We start from the raw sequence: 17,595 nt of genomic DNA on the forward strand, positions 1-17,595 counted from the left end.
ACATCTAGGTGCCTTCTGTAGCTCCAAAATACCAGAAAACTGGTACGACTTCTGAATGCAACTGTAATGCAAATTTAATTATTAACTACCACTTTACCCTACTGAGTAAATATCGGCATGTCCCTCCTGACATTTCTACCAGTCATTGTATTTCTTAATGGAGAACTGAATTGACCGGCAATAAAGTCCAGGTTCCTGGAAGAGAAATGACTCCGTGTTCTCTGTTGACAGGCTGGATTTTAACAAGAAAAGGAAACACATGGGGCCTGATCCCAATCCCACTTAAGCCAATGGAATGGTTTCTTCTGACTTCAGTAGGCTTTGGATGGAGCTCTGAGGTCCTGATTTTGTACCTGTCACTCAAAGAGGAACCGTTCTTTGACAACTAATATTGCCACTTCCTCCAACATGGAGATTCCCCCTGTATAAGCAGGAAAAAATAAATTGCTGAGAGTTTCAAATTGCATTTTCAAAAAAAGAGAACTTTGGGGGATGACACTCAGTAGGCTCATCTTGTGCCAACCCTGATTGTGAAGAAAGTGCAGTTAAGTGCTCCAAATGTATTATAATATTTTCCACTATCACTTACAGGTGCCTTGCTGACAGCATATTTATTTTAAAGCCTACTTATTTTCGTAATTGTGTCTTCCAGCACCGGAATGATCTGGTCATTTGGAATTTGTGGAATGTGTTGGGACAAACTAATACACTGGAATAGTAACTTACCATGGATGACAGGTTTCACAGGGCTTTTAAATTTACAATCTATAACATACAGTTTAAAATACAGATTTTCCCCATCTGTATGGTATTTTTCTTCCTACTGTTGTGCTTTGTAAGCTGTTACTTCAGTGTATGCCTGACCTACTCATCACGTAAGTTCTTTAATACCCACAATAAATTACATGTAAGCTTTGAGTTAGAGACACAATGCACAGAATCATAGAACACCAGGTTGGAAGGGACCCCAAGGGTCATCTGGTCCAATCTTTCTCAGCAAAATTCTTCAATTAAAACTAACAGTCATGATTGCAGCATCTCTCTACGGTGCTGCTGCACTCTGTTGGCAACACACTATGCAAACACAGCTGGGGCCAACAAACAAGTGTTCTTCAAAACTGTTTCACAGCATTTCCTCCATTTGATACTCTGAAAAGTCACAGATTTTAGCTCTTGCCCATCAAATGTGCCACAGCTTTGGCTACTTTGTTATCACAGAATATGTGCATATATATTCTTTTCCTGTGGATGCTTCTTTTTATTCATAATTACAATGAAAATGACAAGCAAACAGCAGATATTCTCCATAACAGGATTAAAGAGTAAGTCAAATTAGTTTGAATTTACAAGTCAAAGCAGATGTATTTTATAAATAGGATTCCTGCCAGAAATAATCAATAAATAAAAGAATAAGAGAGTCAGAGACTAACACATGTTAACTTCAAACTGCTACAATCTCAAGCCCCACAAACCTTGAGGTTTCTGAAGCAAAGTATTGTCACACTGAAATTCATAGCAGAATTCCTGATTTAAGGACTAAGATTTATCTCCTCTGAGCTGGAGCACATCCTTGGTGTGTTGTGTGCTGCCTGACAAGACTGCTCACCTGCTGCAAGCTCCTCCCTGAAGAGAGGAATGAAGCACAGAACAGGGAATACCTGGGTAGGCAGCAGTACTGCAGGGACAGAGGTGGCACATTCAGAAGTCTAACTACCAAGCAAAAATAATGTGCATGAATTGTGGTTGCAGTTGTTTCTCATTTGCATGTTTTTTTAAACTCTCAGGCAAGATTTTAAAAAGATATAGGTGTTTGGTGAATTCTTTTTTGGTCTCATTTTCAGAAGTGCTAAACAACAACTTCTGAAAATCATGGCCCTTTAAAGTTTCTTAATTCAGTTATCCAGAAAAGTCATCAGTCATGTTTGAAGATATTGGTCTTTTTTTAGCTACCGTGCTTTTTCCCTGTGTCTTTTTTTTCAGCTTTGCTTTCCTTCAGCTTTCATTCCTGTATTGCTCAATGCTCCAAGCAGAACTCAATAGTGGCAGAAATACTGCTTTTAATGCAAGAAATTTCACCCTGTGAACATACTGCCATATTCAAAACCAAAACTGCAAGGCAAGGCAGTGGAGAACCACTCTGAATCCCTGAATCATCCTGAGGCTTCAGCTAGCTTGCATCAGTGGATAGGATCATTTGGTTTTTTGCACCTCTAAAAGATTAATACCATTTGTAACAGGGGAACCTCTTTGCTTTAACTTCTTCCACATATGGACATTGTTGCTACAGTTAGAAATCAACCATCTTATGTCCTGCTTTCTGTGTGCTGCTACAAGGATTGCAGATGAGGAAAACAACAGAAAGAATAGATGTTGAAACTGAATGTAGGAAAAAAAAGAGCAAATGGGGGAAGAAATATTAATTATACAGAAGATAACTGTAAAGCAGGTGTTGAATCCATCTTATATATTGATTTTCCATTCTGTATTTGCGTAGGTTGATAGTTCTTCCTCTACTACACAGAAATGTTCTTTTCTCCAGAGAGATAATACTTTACGTATGATGGCATTGACCTCATGTGATAGAAGGAAGATCAAAGAGAAAATAAGCATGGGTTCCAAGCAGATTTCAAATCCAGTAGATCCACAACATACATAAAACTAGCACAATTATACACCAGTGAAGCACATTAATTTACTTGTACCAAATCAGCTCAGAAACTTAACCCTAAATTATTCTACATTGAGCTGAAAGTGGATTTACTTCAAAGTCAGGACAAAGAACTGGGTTAGTAATCAGGAGAGCAGATGATCTTGAATTTGTAATGTTAAACATCTACCACTTTAGAACTGCACAAAACACACATTCAACTTGGTGGCCCAAAATGGCTACTATCATGATCTACTAGGTTAATATTAAATTTCAAAACGGCTATATAACTGTAATTCCCATTTAGAAAACAGACTGTAAAAGCCCAGAAGGACCCACTGACGTCCACTGAGGAAAAGACTGTATAAAATGGGAAGGTTGACATCATATAGATATTCTATATATATAAACACATAGGAAATAGATATTGCCATACTAAGGTATAAGAAGACACCATCTAATCTAATATCCTGCTGATAGAACTGTCTAGTAACAGATGTTTCAGGGCTGTATGAACTACAACAGTGATTTTATAAATACTGCAAGTCCATAATTCATACTGGGATTTCATCATGACCCCAGGCAGATGTCAGTTATGTTCTGAAGCACAACAACTGACAGCCTTTGCAATTTTTGTGTAACCATAGAGGTTTATTTGCCTGAAAGATATTCAGTACTGCAGACTTACTACACAATATGCTGCACATTTTAGTTAGCTTTTTGAATGTTTCCTCTTGGACTAATACAATGGAGAAAGATGGTCCCACTGGCTTCTTTCTTCATCTTCATTTTTCTTAAACACCTCTCTCATGTATTCTCCTCCCTTTTTTTCAAATGAAATTACATTATGTTCAATGACATTTTCTCTCCTCACATCAGAGTATCATCTTTCTCCAAAAGCTGCCATTTGGAATATTCAGATACCTTCACTTCTTAAAACACTCTGAACAGAAGAATTAGCATTATGATCAAAAACCACAAAAGATGTGAAGGTTGATTTTTCAGTGTCCCATTAAATTGTCGGCGTTATGGTTTTTTTGGATGCTCTATGAACAACAGCAAGGGTATGGTTTTGAAAGGTTTGGAGTTCCCACAGTACCCAGTGATTTCAGTGGGAGTTACTAACAGTCAGAAGCTCTGAAAATAAGGACTCATTTTATAAAGCCAAACCCAGGAACATTTGCATTAGCAGACACTAAGAAAAATGTCTGCCTAAGTGACATAATCCTCTGTTAAACACTTGGCATTGCGCAATTGAGCCCAGTCATTTACTTCAAGAAAAAATTGAATCCACAGCATCATCCTAGTTGATTTTCACTTGCTCAATACACATCCCATCCACCCAGCATAACTGAAGGCAACATCCTGACCCAAACTGTTAAATTTCCATTGTGGCTTGTCAGACTGTCACTTAATACTTTGGCCTCCTGTTTTGCTGGCCCACAGGATGAGGGTGGCAATATGTCAGCTGAGAACCTTGAGACATTCATATATAAAAGTAATAAAAAACCCCACAAGAACTACATTAAATCAGTTTTCATCTACCTCCTTTCTGGTGTTCATTCACAAAGTATGAACACAAACTACTCAAATGTTACAAGTATGAACAGTCATTCACTTCCTAACCATCTGTCGCACATGGGTACTAATAGGCATGAAAACACTAAAGATAAATTTTTTCCTCATCCTCAGAATAATTTTTAAAAGGCACCCTTCCCTTGCCTGATAAATAATAGATCAGTTGCATGGTGTTAGTGTTAATATTAATGTTACCAGATAGCATTTGAGAGAAGCAGGACAGAAACCTGAATTCCGGAGGAATTTGGAACAGCAGCAGTCACCATCCAGTTGTGAGTTTTGCAGCTCAGGTCCATCTCTATAACACACAGATCTTATGGGGTGCACAGTCCCATGAATTCACTTTACCCACAGACAAGGATGTTTAGCACTTGATAGAACTTAGCAACAATTTTCTTAAACAAATTATTTAACGTTAACTGGTAGGTTAAAAGAAAATATCCATCAAGCACGACACAAACAATGGGAAGATGCTGTGATCTGTTTCAGGAATGCTGACATTTGTCTGTTCTGAAATTAAAGAAAACCTTTTTTCCTCAGCCTAAATGTTGACATTTTCCAGCATGGAGATAAATAACCTTTGAGCTGCTTAATGCTTTGACTCAGCTTCAAGAAATCCTTCCTAGCTATAGGGTTTTTTTTCCCTACAAAAATGTATTCTGGATCCATAAAATATAAAGAACAGGATTAATTATTTAGTGCTAAATTAATCTCTCTTCTGTGCAGTAATACTAGGAAGTGAAGAGGGGCGTATAAAGACATTTTCCTCTCATCTCCCATCTTGTCAGCTTTACAGGATGTATGTTTGGCTGAATCCAGACTAAGAATTAGGGGCATGGCCACCTTCCCACCCTCAATACAGTTCTGTGAAGGCCTTGTCAAGAGACGAATGCAAATGTGTGCAGGCACTGCACACGTGCAATTTTCAACACACGGGGTACAGCAATGTCCTTCATCATCCTAAGAAATGCTTGGTGTGGCTGTCTCAGAACTGTGGCTGCTTTCTGTGGTTAGAAGGATTCTTGTAAGAAATAAGTAAACAGGGTCATCTTTACCTCCTCATGTGGATCTCCATTCTAGAATTCAAGAGAATTTAAGAGAAACTCTGGATCAGCTACAGATGTGTTGCTTCTTCACACTGCTAGCATGCTACAGAAAACAAACATACCATGCTTTCATGCTAAAGTTCATTTAAAAACTGATTAAGGAAGAGTGGGATAAAAGTTACATGAAGGATATGCCCATTGTTTTTTTTAAAAAAAACTAGTTTCAGGCACAGATCTGAGACCTAGCCAAAACACATTTCCCTCCCTCATCCATAGTCTCTTGCAGGGATTCCCATCCTGCAGCATGGGCATCCATCATTGGTGGCCTTTACGGGACTGGTCCGCCTTGACTTCCTAGCCTGCTGGGGTAGGATGGCCAGCTACAGTGTTACTGTAGGTAAATGGAGGGGGCAGAGGTAGAGACCAAGGGTAGAGGGGAGTGCTATTGTATCCTACCTTCAGGCAGAAAGCGGAGCAGAACGATGACTGTCCCAGGCAGCAGCAGGTATAGACAAAGCAATGGCATAGGCAGAGAAAACCCTGTCGATATGCAGTAGAAAGGGAGGGACAAAGCACTAGGTGAAAGAAAGACTCTTTGCCTCCTACACATACTGAATTTTTCCTCCATCCTAGCTGCCAAACAGAGCACCTTCAAAATGCACTGCAAGATTAAACTGATTTCAAGCTCTTCAGAGAACACAGTATTTACCATCTAACAAATGAGATTACAAAAGCTTTCACTCTGTCTCTGACATATTCACAGCTATTGCAATGCTTCTTAAACTGTAGTATGCTCACAATTGCATACTATGAAAAACAGCTTTGCACAGAAGTGGTCTCAACCTCTGGTCTACAAGGGCAGTGATTCACTAGGATTTCTCCGAACTCAGAAGCACTCACAAGCCTACTACTATTTCTCCCGTGCGTGCATCCTGTGGCAGCTGACTCCTTTGGCCATTTTTCACCGGCCCACTGCTTGTCGATAAATCACCGTGCTAATTCCTGTGACGCCTCCCGTGAAGTGCTTTGGGAATTGTGGCAAAGATTTCTGGGCTGTATCTGAGAACTGGTAGTGAATGGTTGACTCCAGGTTGACATGATAAAGAAAGGTTAAGCTCTTCAGCCGAGCAGCCTCTTAGAAAGATTCATTGTGACTCCAGCTATCCCCTTTCTATACAGCAAGGCTGTCCTTTGCATCTGCCTGAATACATAAGGGAGTTGGCATTTGTCTTCTGTGTGGCTCACGTACTTAAGTTTTCCTCTCTTCTCATTACCCGTGAAGGGTGATTACATTTCCTATGGAGTATCACTGGTGATAGATCACACTTCAGGGCTGTGTTCCCCTCCCTCTCCCCCCCCCCCCCCCCAATGGGAACCTGTGGTTACTTCATCTTTTTCCTTTCTTGAATACCAATCCTTCCACAAGCCTGCATATTAGCCACCAATCTCCCACCAAAGAAGAATAATGGGACTCCTACTGAAGCTCATTAATAGTAAATTATTTTCAGTTAGTGAAGACGATTTTCTCAGTGAAGTACCTGAAGAGCCAGGGATGGTACAGCAGAACACTGTCTGCCCTACAATTGATTTGAATACAGTGGTTTGAAGGAAACCTCAGACTTCAATAGCAAGCCATTAAGAACAGCTATTTGTATGGTGTTGTTATGTCTGAACACTGAGGATCAGAGGGAAGCTAGAATTTGTCCTTCCTGATCAGTTGATTATTCTTTTTTTTTTGTCCCCACCAGACAGCTTTCAAGTAAACACTGGCATCAGAGGTCTGAATGGGCAGCCACAAGCTGTGTAAAAAGCTGTAAGTCACAAAACTCACACTTTATTGTATAAAGCAAGGATTTTTTTTTTGTTGTTTTTCTTTTTTGTAAAACAAAGCCAAGGCATTTACTAGTGTGCAAATTCAAGTTCATCTTTCTGGGACTTTCTGGGAGATGAAGCAAGAAACGCCCAGCATAAGCAGACGTCAGACAGTTCAAGGGCACGTTTTTTCTACAGACTAGACTTCTCTGTCCCTCCTCTCACAGTTCTTTATGACACTCTTAGATTTGGGCAGGGAACTGCTATTTGGGGGACTTTCAAAGCAACCTGAGGGAATTAGGTATCTGAATCTACATTGGAATTCAAAAGCTCTAGGTCAAGCATTTAAAAACCTTTGAAGAAGATGCTTAACAAATTCCAAGTCTACATATGTATACATAATAAATATAGCACTGTAAAGGTCTACTTCCATATCAAACAATAATTTCTGCCTTGTGCTATAAAAGTGCATGCTCATTTTTACTATCTCTGACTTCACCCAGCAGGTACTGTAAAGAAGCAGGAACAGAGTTGGTTGACATTCAGAATTTCTAAAATATCTGAAAAAGTCTTTTTTTAAACAAAAATATGTGCATATTTACTCAATTAGTAAATCAATCTGGAATGTTTTTGCTGGGGAGGAAAAGGAGGAATGAAAAGCTTTTCGATTCAATTTCCTCAAAAATAAAAACTAGCAGATGGCTGCCCTGTGCCCCATGAACACCCCTGCTACTACACAGGATATCTGGGAAAACTAAACTCTCAGCTGCAGTCTTGGTGGGAGACTGCAGGGCATCAAGAATGCTAGAAAGTGGGAAGTGCAAGACACCCTGGCACCATGTAGCAATCTGCATGGAAGGGTTACCTTGTGGTTAACCATGAAGCCCAAGTCTGAGCTCCTTTAAGCCTCTAGACAGCTGGGATGAAAATTTCACCATCTCAGCCCTCAGGTGGCAGATTGCCCAGGCTCTGGTTGGACATGACCAGAACCCATACATCTTCATAAAACATCTCTTCTCTGGGCAGTCCAATCTTTACTCAACAAATTTGGTCAGAAAGTCCCTGACCACCTCTAAGCAGAGGCTGCTATGAGAACAGAGCTGCTATTTCTACACAGCTGCTTTTCAAAGAAGAAAGAGCAGGGAAGAGGAAGAAGGCGAAGAGTAGTTGAGGCCACTCCAAATGTGAAGCAAGCAAATACCATTGGCCATTGGGTTGGTCTGGGGCACAGGAGAATGTCTGACACGCACACACTGGGAGTGAAAAGGACTCACAAGTCTGCAACATCCATTACAGGAGCTGGAGAACACAGTTCATTAATAGGAAACTGATCCTCTGCTAAGTACTGTCAAAAGCAGCTTCTGGGTTGTTTTTCCTGCAGAGAAGTTGCTGCTGGGATTTTGCCAGTTCAGCAGTTAAAGGTAATCTCAAAGAATCCCTCAGCAAATTGTAAAGTGCTCGGGCTGAAGAACAACAAGGTGTCCAGGGACTGAACTGATTGTTTTAATTTGCGTAATACTGGCAGCAAGCAGTGCTTCAGAACTATTCTGCTTAATTCACCTCTTCTAGAAGCAAGAGAAAACCAAGTCAGCTTCAACAAATAATCAGACCTAAAAGTATTTGATTTGATTTCCACGTAGATAAGGAAAAGTGCAACAAATTGTACAATAAAAGAAAAATTACGTTATTACATTGTTTTTTTCTATATACTAACAAGGAGCTAGGACTGTGCATTGACACAAAACAGTAGTCAATATATTGGACCTGACTCTTCACTGTCAGATCTGTTTCTTTTACTATTTGGAGAAGAATAGACACAGGTCATCTGAGTACTCCCAAAGTCTCTAAAGGTGGTGCCACAGTGCACCTACCTTCCTCCTTCACAGCAGCCAGTACATTTCCTCTCCTTTTGCTTAATAGACTTACAAAGGGGCAGCTCACCCCAGAAGTGTGCAAGTAATTCACTCAAACACAAGAATAAACCCTTTCTTATCTATTCCCCACTTAGATTTTTAACAGTGTAGCTGTCAAAACTCAGCAAACCAATTTTTCCCCCCTTACTGTCTCCACACTACCTTTTCAGGGTATTTTTAGTTGTTCTGATTAAAAATTTACCTCTTAAGTACCACTGAGGACACAGTGCATTTCTTGATTACAGTTTTGTATACTTTTTTCAGCCTACATAGGTATCTTCCTTACAAAGGAGTCATATCCTTCCTTTCTTCCCTTCTTTTTCTAACAAAAAGGAAATTTGAGTACCAAACTCTAAAAAATCAGGTCCCAGACCAGCAGGAAAACAACCTCTCTGCAAAATGTGGAAAATACTTTTTCAGAATGAGGATATGAGGCCATCACACCTGACAGGATGATGCAAGGTACCTAGGAGAACAGACACGGCAATACTAACCTGAAAAAAACATCTGCAGGGCTCACCCAAAGCAGCAATAAGCAGCCTCAGCATTTCTAGACTCTCTTTGTGGTGCTGCATTGTAAGGGACAGTTACTCGCCCCTGGACTCTTCTCTCTGTCTGTCCTCTCCATCAGGGACAACTCAAGTCAAAAACATATTCTGCCATTTCTACCACGTAACCTACCATGTGTGATTAGCCAGTATTTCCTTTATTACTTTGGACAGGTACACTTTCATTACCGTCCCTGGAATTTCATGTGTATGCGGTTGCAATACTTATTTGAACGTCTCAGAAATGCAAGACACTGCTCTTACTGGGATTCTCTGCACGGTGGCAGTTTTGATTTGCTTACTCCTACTGGGCAGAGACTTTCCTACCTTTTGACTGCCATTCAGCCACTCTTCCTTTTTCTCTGTTAAATCTGTTTCCTTTCTGAAACTGGAGATGTTGACCACTGAAAAGGGGATTACTTTCCAATTTAACTTCTGAAGGTCATTCATATTGATTAGACAGGTTAGACAACTCGAGTAGAAGACCTGAACTTAAAAATATGAAAGGTACAATAACTACTGCAAAGCAAAAAAAAAAACCCTGACTTTCTTTTCTCCTTTCAGTATCAACATAGTCCAAAATATTCTCTTTGTTTTTGCAAATGTTTGTTCACTAGAATGTTCCAAAGGGAAAAATGTCAGCTACAAATCCTTACTTGTCATGTATTTGTACAGCAATGCTTAAAGGTCCTTAAAGATCTCCAAGGATTTCAAAGAAATAATTCAAACAAGTAGGAGAAACAGTACCATTGCCTTGTGGTGGCCAGCCACACGGTTCATGCAGCATAGGGCAATAGTCAACTCAAGGCAAGCCAGTGAACAGATTTTACAAACCATGCATAGGCAAATATTCTCCACTAAACAAACATATGAAATCTAAGTGTTTGTGGCTAATGCACCAAGCAAAAGAGAGCTTAAATCTGCAAGATGAACTGTGGAAAACACTTTGCTCACTGCAAAGGGATGTTTCTTCTCTATTCTGCTTGCCTTACAGATACCTTGCTCCCGTTATTGACATAACCATCACAGTTTCACTCAGTTTCTTTGCCACTTTAGCAAAGCCACAACTTTTTCTTCGTATCTGTTGATGTATACTTTATATGCTTCAATAATGGGCATGTTACTGCCACAGTCTGCATTATTCATTTTGGATTAAGTTATACCCTGACTGTGTTATCAGGAAAAGCTTGATACAACATTTAGATTCCATTAATATCCTAAAAATGAGGTGACAGTGGGCCTTACTTTCCCATCCACGCTCAGTTGTACAGGTCTGTGATGGCCTTTTATGCTATGGGCGACTGGAAGGTACCAGCAGCTGACAGGATTATCCTCTGACCTGTTCAGTCTCATGTACTATTCACTCCCTCCCCTAGATGCATGTTCTGAATGCAGGAGCCACATCTCACACATGTAATGCTCCTCTCTCATTCAAGGATCCTCTGTTCCCAGATTTCCCAGTCTGACCACGGATCTAAACCCCCTGAGCAGCTGCCTAGGGTCCCAAATGCTGTTTGGCAGCTAAGATCCACAGGCCATCTTCTGTCATGTGACTCCTTGTGCAGACAAACATCTATAACATGGAGAGGCATGTGGGGATCATGAACAGCTGAAAAATCCATGTTCTCCTTTTAGTTTGACACTTTTGACTTAAAAGGAGCATTTGGGGCAGATGGACCTGTTTGGAATCACTGCAATGAAACCAAAGGGAGGAAGTTCTTGTGGATCACAGGACTCTTGTTGAGCATTCCTACAGTTATCCTGGTTTCCAGAATCACTTTATGCAAAAGCTACCTACCTCGATTTAGTTGCTAAAACTCAGTTCTCTACTTGGAACAGAGCACATGAATTTCTTTGCTCTGTGAGGTCTACCTGTTGCACTGGTAAACAGGAACTCAGAGGAATGACACACACATACACACAGAAATGTCTACACGTCCTAACTACTGCCAGTATATGATTTTCTAATAGGGAATGCTTATTTTTCCATCTGAAAGTAACATGTGACTTCAGTATGAAATAACTGTCTGCTTGAAACACTTCAAAGTTGATCTAGCCCCACTCAGTTGTCATCCATTACAATCAGCTTCAGCTGTAAGAAGAAGAAAATAAAATCTTTGCAGGCTAAACTGAACCAAAAAGTTTATTTTCTGGAAAGTCTTCTTCACATTACTCAGTTTACCTCAATGCTGTGTCTTGTTAAGTTAGGCTTACCTAAGATGCATTTAGGCTGAATGACTCTTATTTACCCTAGTACTTGGTATTCTCCTAAATTTGTGCTTTTCAGCAATAAGACTTCTTCCTGCTCTATCTTTTAATTGCCTGTGCTTTCCTGGAAGATGTCTCAACATTATCACCTTACAAAGCAGATAATCAAGATTTACTTTTTTTTTTTTTTTTTTTTTTCCCCGGATGTCTCTTCCTTGTTTAAATAATCACTTGTCTCATGCTTTCCCCCCACTTTCCTTTTCCCTGTAGAGGAATAAATTTTCACCGCTAATACACACCGTAATTGCAGCGTACTGCAGCATGGTTATCAGTTCGAACCTTATCAGTTCCACCAGTGGAACCTTGAAAGGTTTCTGAACCACAGAAAAGTCTGTACAGCAACTACACAGTATCATAGAGACAGTGTCTACAAAGGTCCTTAATTAAAAGACCTCTTTCTGGGTTCTAAATTAGTTTTATTTGTACAGCATTTTCTATTTTCCAAAGTTTATAGTCCTATAACTAAGAAAAGCAGTTTAAGAAGGAAAATAAGACTGCCAAATGTCCTAATTCCTCATGAAACTGGTATTTTTAAAGGATGAAAAAAGTATTAATTTTAAATTCTTGATGTTATTAATTACAAGCACAAACTTATTAAGCTGGCTGTAAGTAACTAACATTCAAGACAGCAACACTGTAGCCTTCCCTATCCTATACACTTTTCTCCCATCCTCCAAGGCAGAATCACTACAAATTCAAGATAATGATTACAAGCACCTAGATCTGTAACATACAGATCCATAGCACAACTGATGATCTCTTATGTTAATTCCTGTGTGAGAAGGTTTTCCTGCAACCCTGAATTAAAGAAGCCACTGTATTGTTCCTGTAACAAGACAATTATCTTGGAATTAAGACTAAGCAGAACATTCATCTTTTCAAAGAGTCAGTCTTCCAAAGGCTTTGGAGAACAGACAAAGTGACTTACATGGCTTACGTCATTGGTCCACAAGTTACTTGTGTCTGCACACATCCTGTTCTAAGAAGAGAGGGCAAATTAACTACTATGTCAAAGGCAGTCTTTATCTAAAATTCTTTTTTTAATGAGGTTGATAATCTCCTAGGAATTACTAGTTTTTTTGAAGGGGCACTTAAAAGATTTATTTTATTGTTGCTGCAGTTGAATAAACTAAGAGGACTACAACATCACTTACCAACATCAGTGCCATGACCCAAACAGTGCCATTCTTCAGACATGAAGGTAAGAAATGTTTCCTCCCTGCAGCATCAAAACATATTTGGATGTCTGCTGAGTGAGGGTTTAATGGCTTTAGAGGACAATACTAGGAAAGTTCTAAATCTGTGTGACAATTCTCAGAGTGCAGTCATCCTTCCCATCTATTTGCAGAAGTCACAGAGGGAACCACAGGTGTATTCCTTGTGGAGGAAGAAAAGATCTTGTGCTGAACAACTGCCATCGTTGGTATATGTTCAGGATGTGCCAAAGTATATCAAAGGAGAACACCTATACATTAGAAATCCAGAGTAGTGAATCTTGTTCCCACCTCACCACTCTACTAGTATGGAAGATACTAGTCTCAGTAAAGAAGAGGAGCACAACCCATGAGCTAAGCCATGAGCGACGCAGTGCTGCTGGCAAGGCCCTCCCCATGTATATGCATTCTCCAGCAAGCTGCAAGAGTAATCATAGAAGAATACTGCCTCCATTTGAGGGAGCAGGGAACAAGATTTCTCCAAACCTTCAGCCTGCACAGAGTTACTTACACTGAATGTATGATTTTTCTCAAAGAGAAGATGAAACAACAAAGATGATTGCATGTTTGGTATCACCAGGAAGAACGTAGACAAACAGTGGCAAGGGACAGTTACAGTACACAGTACTGTAGGTATAACAGTGTTATACATCCAGCAAACATTCAGCATGAGCAAATGGAAAGGAACAGTTTCAAAAATGGGTCCAACACTCCAATTTTTACAAAAAAAAAAGTTAATGCTGATGCTTCTGTATTCTAACCATCATGAAAAAAAGGTAATCAAATATATTTTCAGTAGCATTCATGCAAGCAGCCTTAAATATCTATGCACTTGTGCTGATACTATGGTGCACTTCAAGCGACAACAAGAAGTTATCCATAGTCACAACAAACTTGCTTTTCAATTTTTCTCTAAGATACAGTCTTGTTCTTTACAATGAATTAAAATCATAGAATGGTTAAAGATCATCTAGTCCAACCTCCCTGCAAGAAGCAGGGACATCTCCAACTAGATCAGGTTGCTCAGAGCCCTGTCCAACCTGGCCTTGAACGTTTCTAGGGATGGGGCGTCCACCTAGAATGTTGTAAAACGAAATGTGCAAACACTGTAAGAATCAAGATTTTTTTTGGTATACAGAACTGAAATATTTATAAAATATTTATATTCTGACCACAGGACAAATGTGTTAAAAGTTTCACTTACTTTGGATGGGTAAATTCATCCACCAGGACAACCTTTTCTATCAGGTCTCCACCAACGGTTCGAGCCAAATCATAGAAATCATTCTTAGAGTACGTCTCAGAAGGCAGCCAAAAGGAGATGTCATTTATCAAAGGTGGATATCTGCTGAGCGGCTAAAAAAAATTAAAAACATACCTTTATAAGTGATTGGACTTGGTAGGTATACCTACAACTGTTTTGAACTTGTATAACACACACAGCACACATTTAGAAGCTTTCTGAAATGCTTTTTGAAGTGCAAACTGACCTCGTAAACAACTGAGATGCAAGATTTTATACGTGGAAATGTCTTTCAAAGATACACTCATAACCACTTAAATTCATTCATTCAGAAGAAAGAAACTTGTTTTGTTTGCTAAAATCAGCATTTATGAGCCTGAATACACTTTTGGATCAGAGCTGCTTAAAAGGAAGAGATCATTTTAACACGATTATTCACTGAGTAGAATTGCACTTTTTTAAAAGCATTTTTCAGATTTTTTATACATTTATTTTTCTTATCACATTCATGTATAAAATTTATATATATTTTATACCATTCTTACATAACACAATATGTTTATTATTTGTACTGTCCAATTTCATGCTAATAAAGCCTTATCAATAGGTGCCTTCTTATTAAAAGGTTACCAAAAAGACCCCACACTTTGGCTTAAAAAGAGGGATTGGTTGATTTCCCAGTGGTTTTTATAGACATCTAAACACCTACAACAACAATAAAATGTATCGTTGTTAGCATAATTATTAATTCCACAAGTACGACAACAGATTTTTAAACATAAAAGAGAATCTCTGCTGCAGACAGAAAGACCTCATCTTGTGGTCAGAGCAGTGTAACTTGTTCTTTGCAAAAACAGGAAGAGAAAGAAAACAAGACAATTATTAGTTTTTCAGTTTTGATGAAACTTCTCTGGAGTCAATGGGTTTCAGATCTTGCCTTGTTGAGACGTTTCCCCCTTTGAAGAAAAGAAAATTGTAATGCTCTTCTTTCATGCCCTCCAGGTCACACAATATCTTACTTCTGCCTTCCATTAGTGCACTGCAGATGAAATAAGTACTTCTGCACAGGATTGTTGGGGTTTGAAGGAGAAAACATCTTTTCTTAGTTTGCCTATATGTATACGACAGTTGATGTGTACACCTTGGTCTATACAGTATATTATCTCACTGAAAAATGTATTCCATGCCTGGGAATGTTTTATGATGGAACAGTGAAATCCTAAGTGAATACCTGCTAAAGCAATAAACCTGTTAAAGAGGAAAATTTACAGTCTGCTGATTTACACAAATTCTGTTCTATACTGTGTAAACCAGTCAATAAATATCTGATAGGAATACAGTGCAAGTTTTAAATTAATAAACCCCCAGTGAATAAAATTGTGAATCACAAACGATTATCCAACTTGTTAAAGGAATAAACTTGTCCAATGAATTCATATCCTGTACATCAAATTAAAAAAAAAAAAATCACACAATAAAGCCATCACATAAGAGGATTTGATGAAACACTAATGAATTAGATGTAAACATCTCTGCTACATGAACGACAGCTGCAAATGCTGGAGATGCTTTTCAGTCAACAACCTGGTACGTGTGTTAGTGTAAATAAAGTTATAATCCTGCAGTAGACCCTTATATTCTCATCTCACCCCTGTTTACCACTGTATTTCCCACTGCTGTATTTCAGTGACCCACTGAATACACTTCTAAATTTTCAGGGACTAATCCAAAATTCACTGAACTCCCATCTTCAGGACACATAATTACTCAACTAGAAGATGCGGCTCACAAGTCTAAGCACGACTACTCCATTTGGGCAGGTGCCTCCCTTCATTTCCACAGGTACACGGACACTAAAGAAAAATAATTACACATTCAAGTAACTCAGTAATATCCTAAACCCCAAAAGGCACAAAGTACCCACAATTCATAGTGAGTGCATGAGTGCATGAGTATTTTCTATTAAGTTCAAAAGCAGCAGGATTACGTTAGACACATGGAAACAGCACTGTTTTTCCCACTTAAAATGAGGTGTATACAAGGACTCAATGTGGTCAGATCTTGCAAATGTACCCGGAACAGTCTGACTTACATTACCAGCGTGATCAAATATCATGTGAGCAAAGTTACTCAAAGGTGTAATAAACCGTAGGGTCTAGCCCTCCTGGATTATCCAGTCTATAAGAAAAGTGCCTTGAGTCAATCCATGGCGTTACTAGCTTAGAGACAGAACTGTCGTAATTTTGTTTGTGCATGCATGTGTGTATGCTTGTGTGTGTTACATAGACTGGAAGGACAAATGCTTAAAACAGTGAGCATAACTTTTTATTATTAGGTACTAACCTTTTCTCTGAGCCTTATAAAGCAGAAAAATCTTTTATGGTAAAAGACAAGGCAATAAACCTGTATTATATTGTCCCTTCACCACCTGGCTGCAGTCAATATCATTGCAGTAAGTATTATATCAACACTAAAGTCGGCATAAGGATAAAATTCTCAGTTCTCAAATGTATTGATCTGTTTGTTGTAGAGCAACATGAGCTACATAGTTGTTTATTACCTGCACCTAAAACACTAAGAGGATAGGACAAGAGCCTCCAACTGGCAGGTCAAGATGAAGTTACTAAGTTTGTATTCAGGCACCCCAGCAAATAAATACTATGGTCCAGCAGATCCTGTTGCCATCACCATCCTCCTTTCTATAGTCTCCTGCCCTTTAACAACAGAGTGGTCTAAAGCCCGCTCACTTTGATCCCTTTCCAGGTTCAAGGCAAATGGCAGCCCTGAAGAAAACTTCCTTTTGAATTTACAGACATTTGAGAGGCTCCTCTCGAGTGCAATATGTTTTCCTACCGCATTTTCTGCTCTGCTGTCACCTCCAGCCACCACTTCCAGGTAGGTCCTCTTCATGACTTCGCTGTGCTCCAGCACAGTGCTTGGAGGAGCTAACAGGACACTAGCTGCCTCTGCTGCCTGCATGTTGGCCCTGACTGACTCCCAGCACGCTGCCCAAGCCTGGAAGCCCTGCCATCCTTCCCTTCCACTGCCTGATCACTCCCTTTGGTTTTCAGGGTGTTGCTGGGCTTTTTTAAAGATTTACAAGTAACTGAAAAGAGGTTTAGAAGGTAGAACTGACCTGGCAGGCAGCACTGTTGATGCACAGACAACTCTGCACCCCTTCAGAGGTCCCATCAGAGTTTTGTCATCACAGTGCTACTTTAGATGTTCTGTTTACTTTCTGTTTCAAACACTGCAGTGCACTATCTTTGACACTCTTCAACAGCATCGGAAAACAAGAGTGCTTTCCCAGTAATTACACTACCTAT

The 17,595-nt window shown here is 39.4% G+C and overlaps 1 protein-coding gene across 7 annotated transcripts in view; it reads right to left on the reverse strand.

Moving 5' to 3' along the window:
• Nucleotides 1–17,595, reverse strand: part of FARS2 (phenylalanyl-tRNA synthetase 2, mitochondrial) — a 252,522-nt gene that overhangs the window by 64,043 nt on the left and 170,884 nt on the right. For 6 of the 7 annotated variants that reach the window (XM_086740258.1, XM_086740261.1, XM_086740259.1 and 3 more), the window contains one exon: nt 14,231–14,382. The exons of the other annotated variant lie outside the window; for it this stretch is intronic. In XM_086740258.1, coding sequence (XP_086596384.1) covers nt 14,231–14,382 — 152 coding nt within the window. The remainder of the gene's footprint in view (nt 1–14,230; nt 14,383–17,595) is intronic. 7 annotated transcript variants of the gene reach the window in all.

This window comes from Chlamydotis macqueenii, chromosome 2, assembly GCF_036417535.1.
Source record: "Chlamydotis macqueenii isolate bChlMac1 chromosome 2, bChlMac1.mat, whole genome shotgun sequence".
In the NCBI taxonomy this organism is placed as follows: Eukaryota; Metazoa; Chordata; class Aves; order Otidiformes; family Otididae; genus Chlamydotis; species Chlamydotis macqueenii.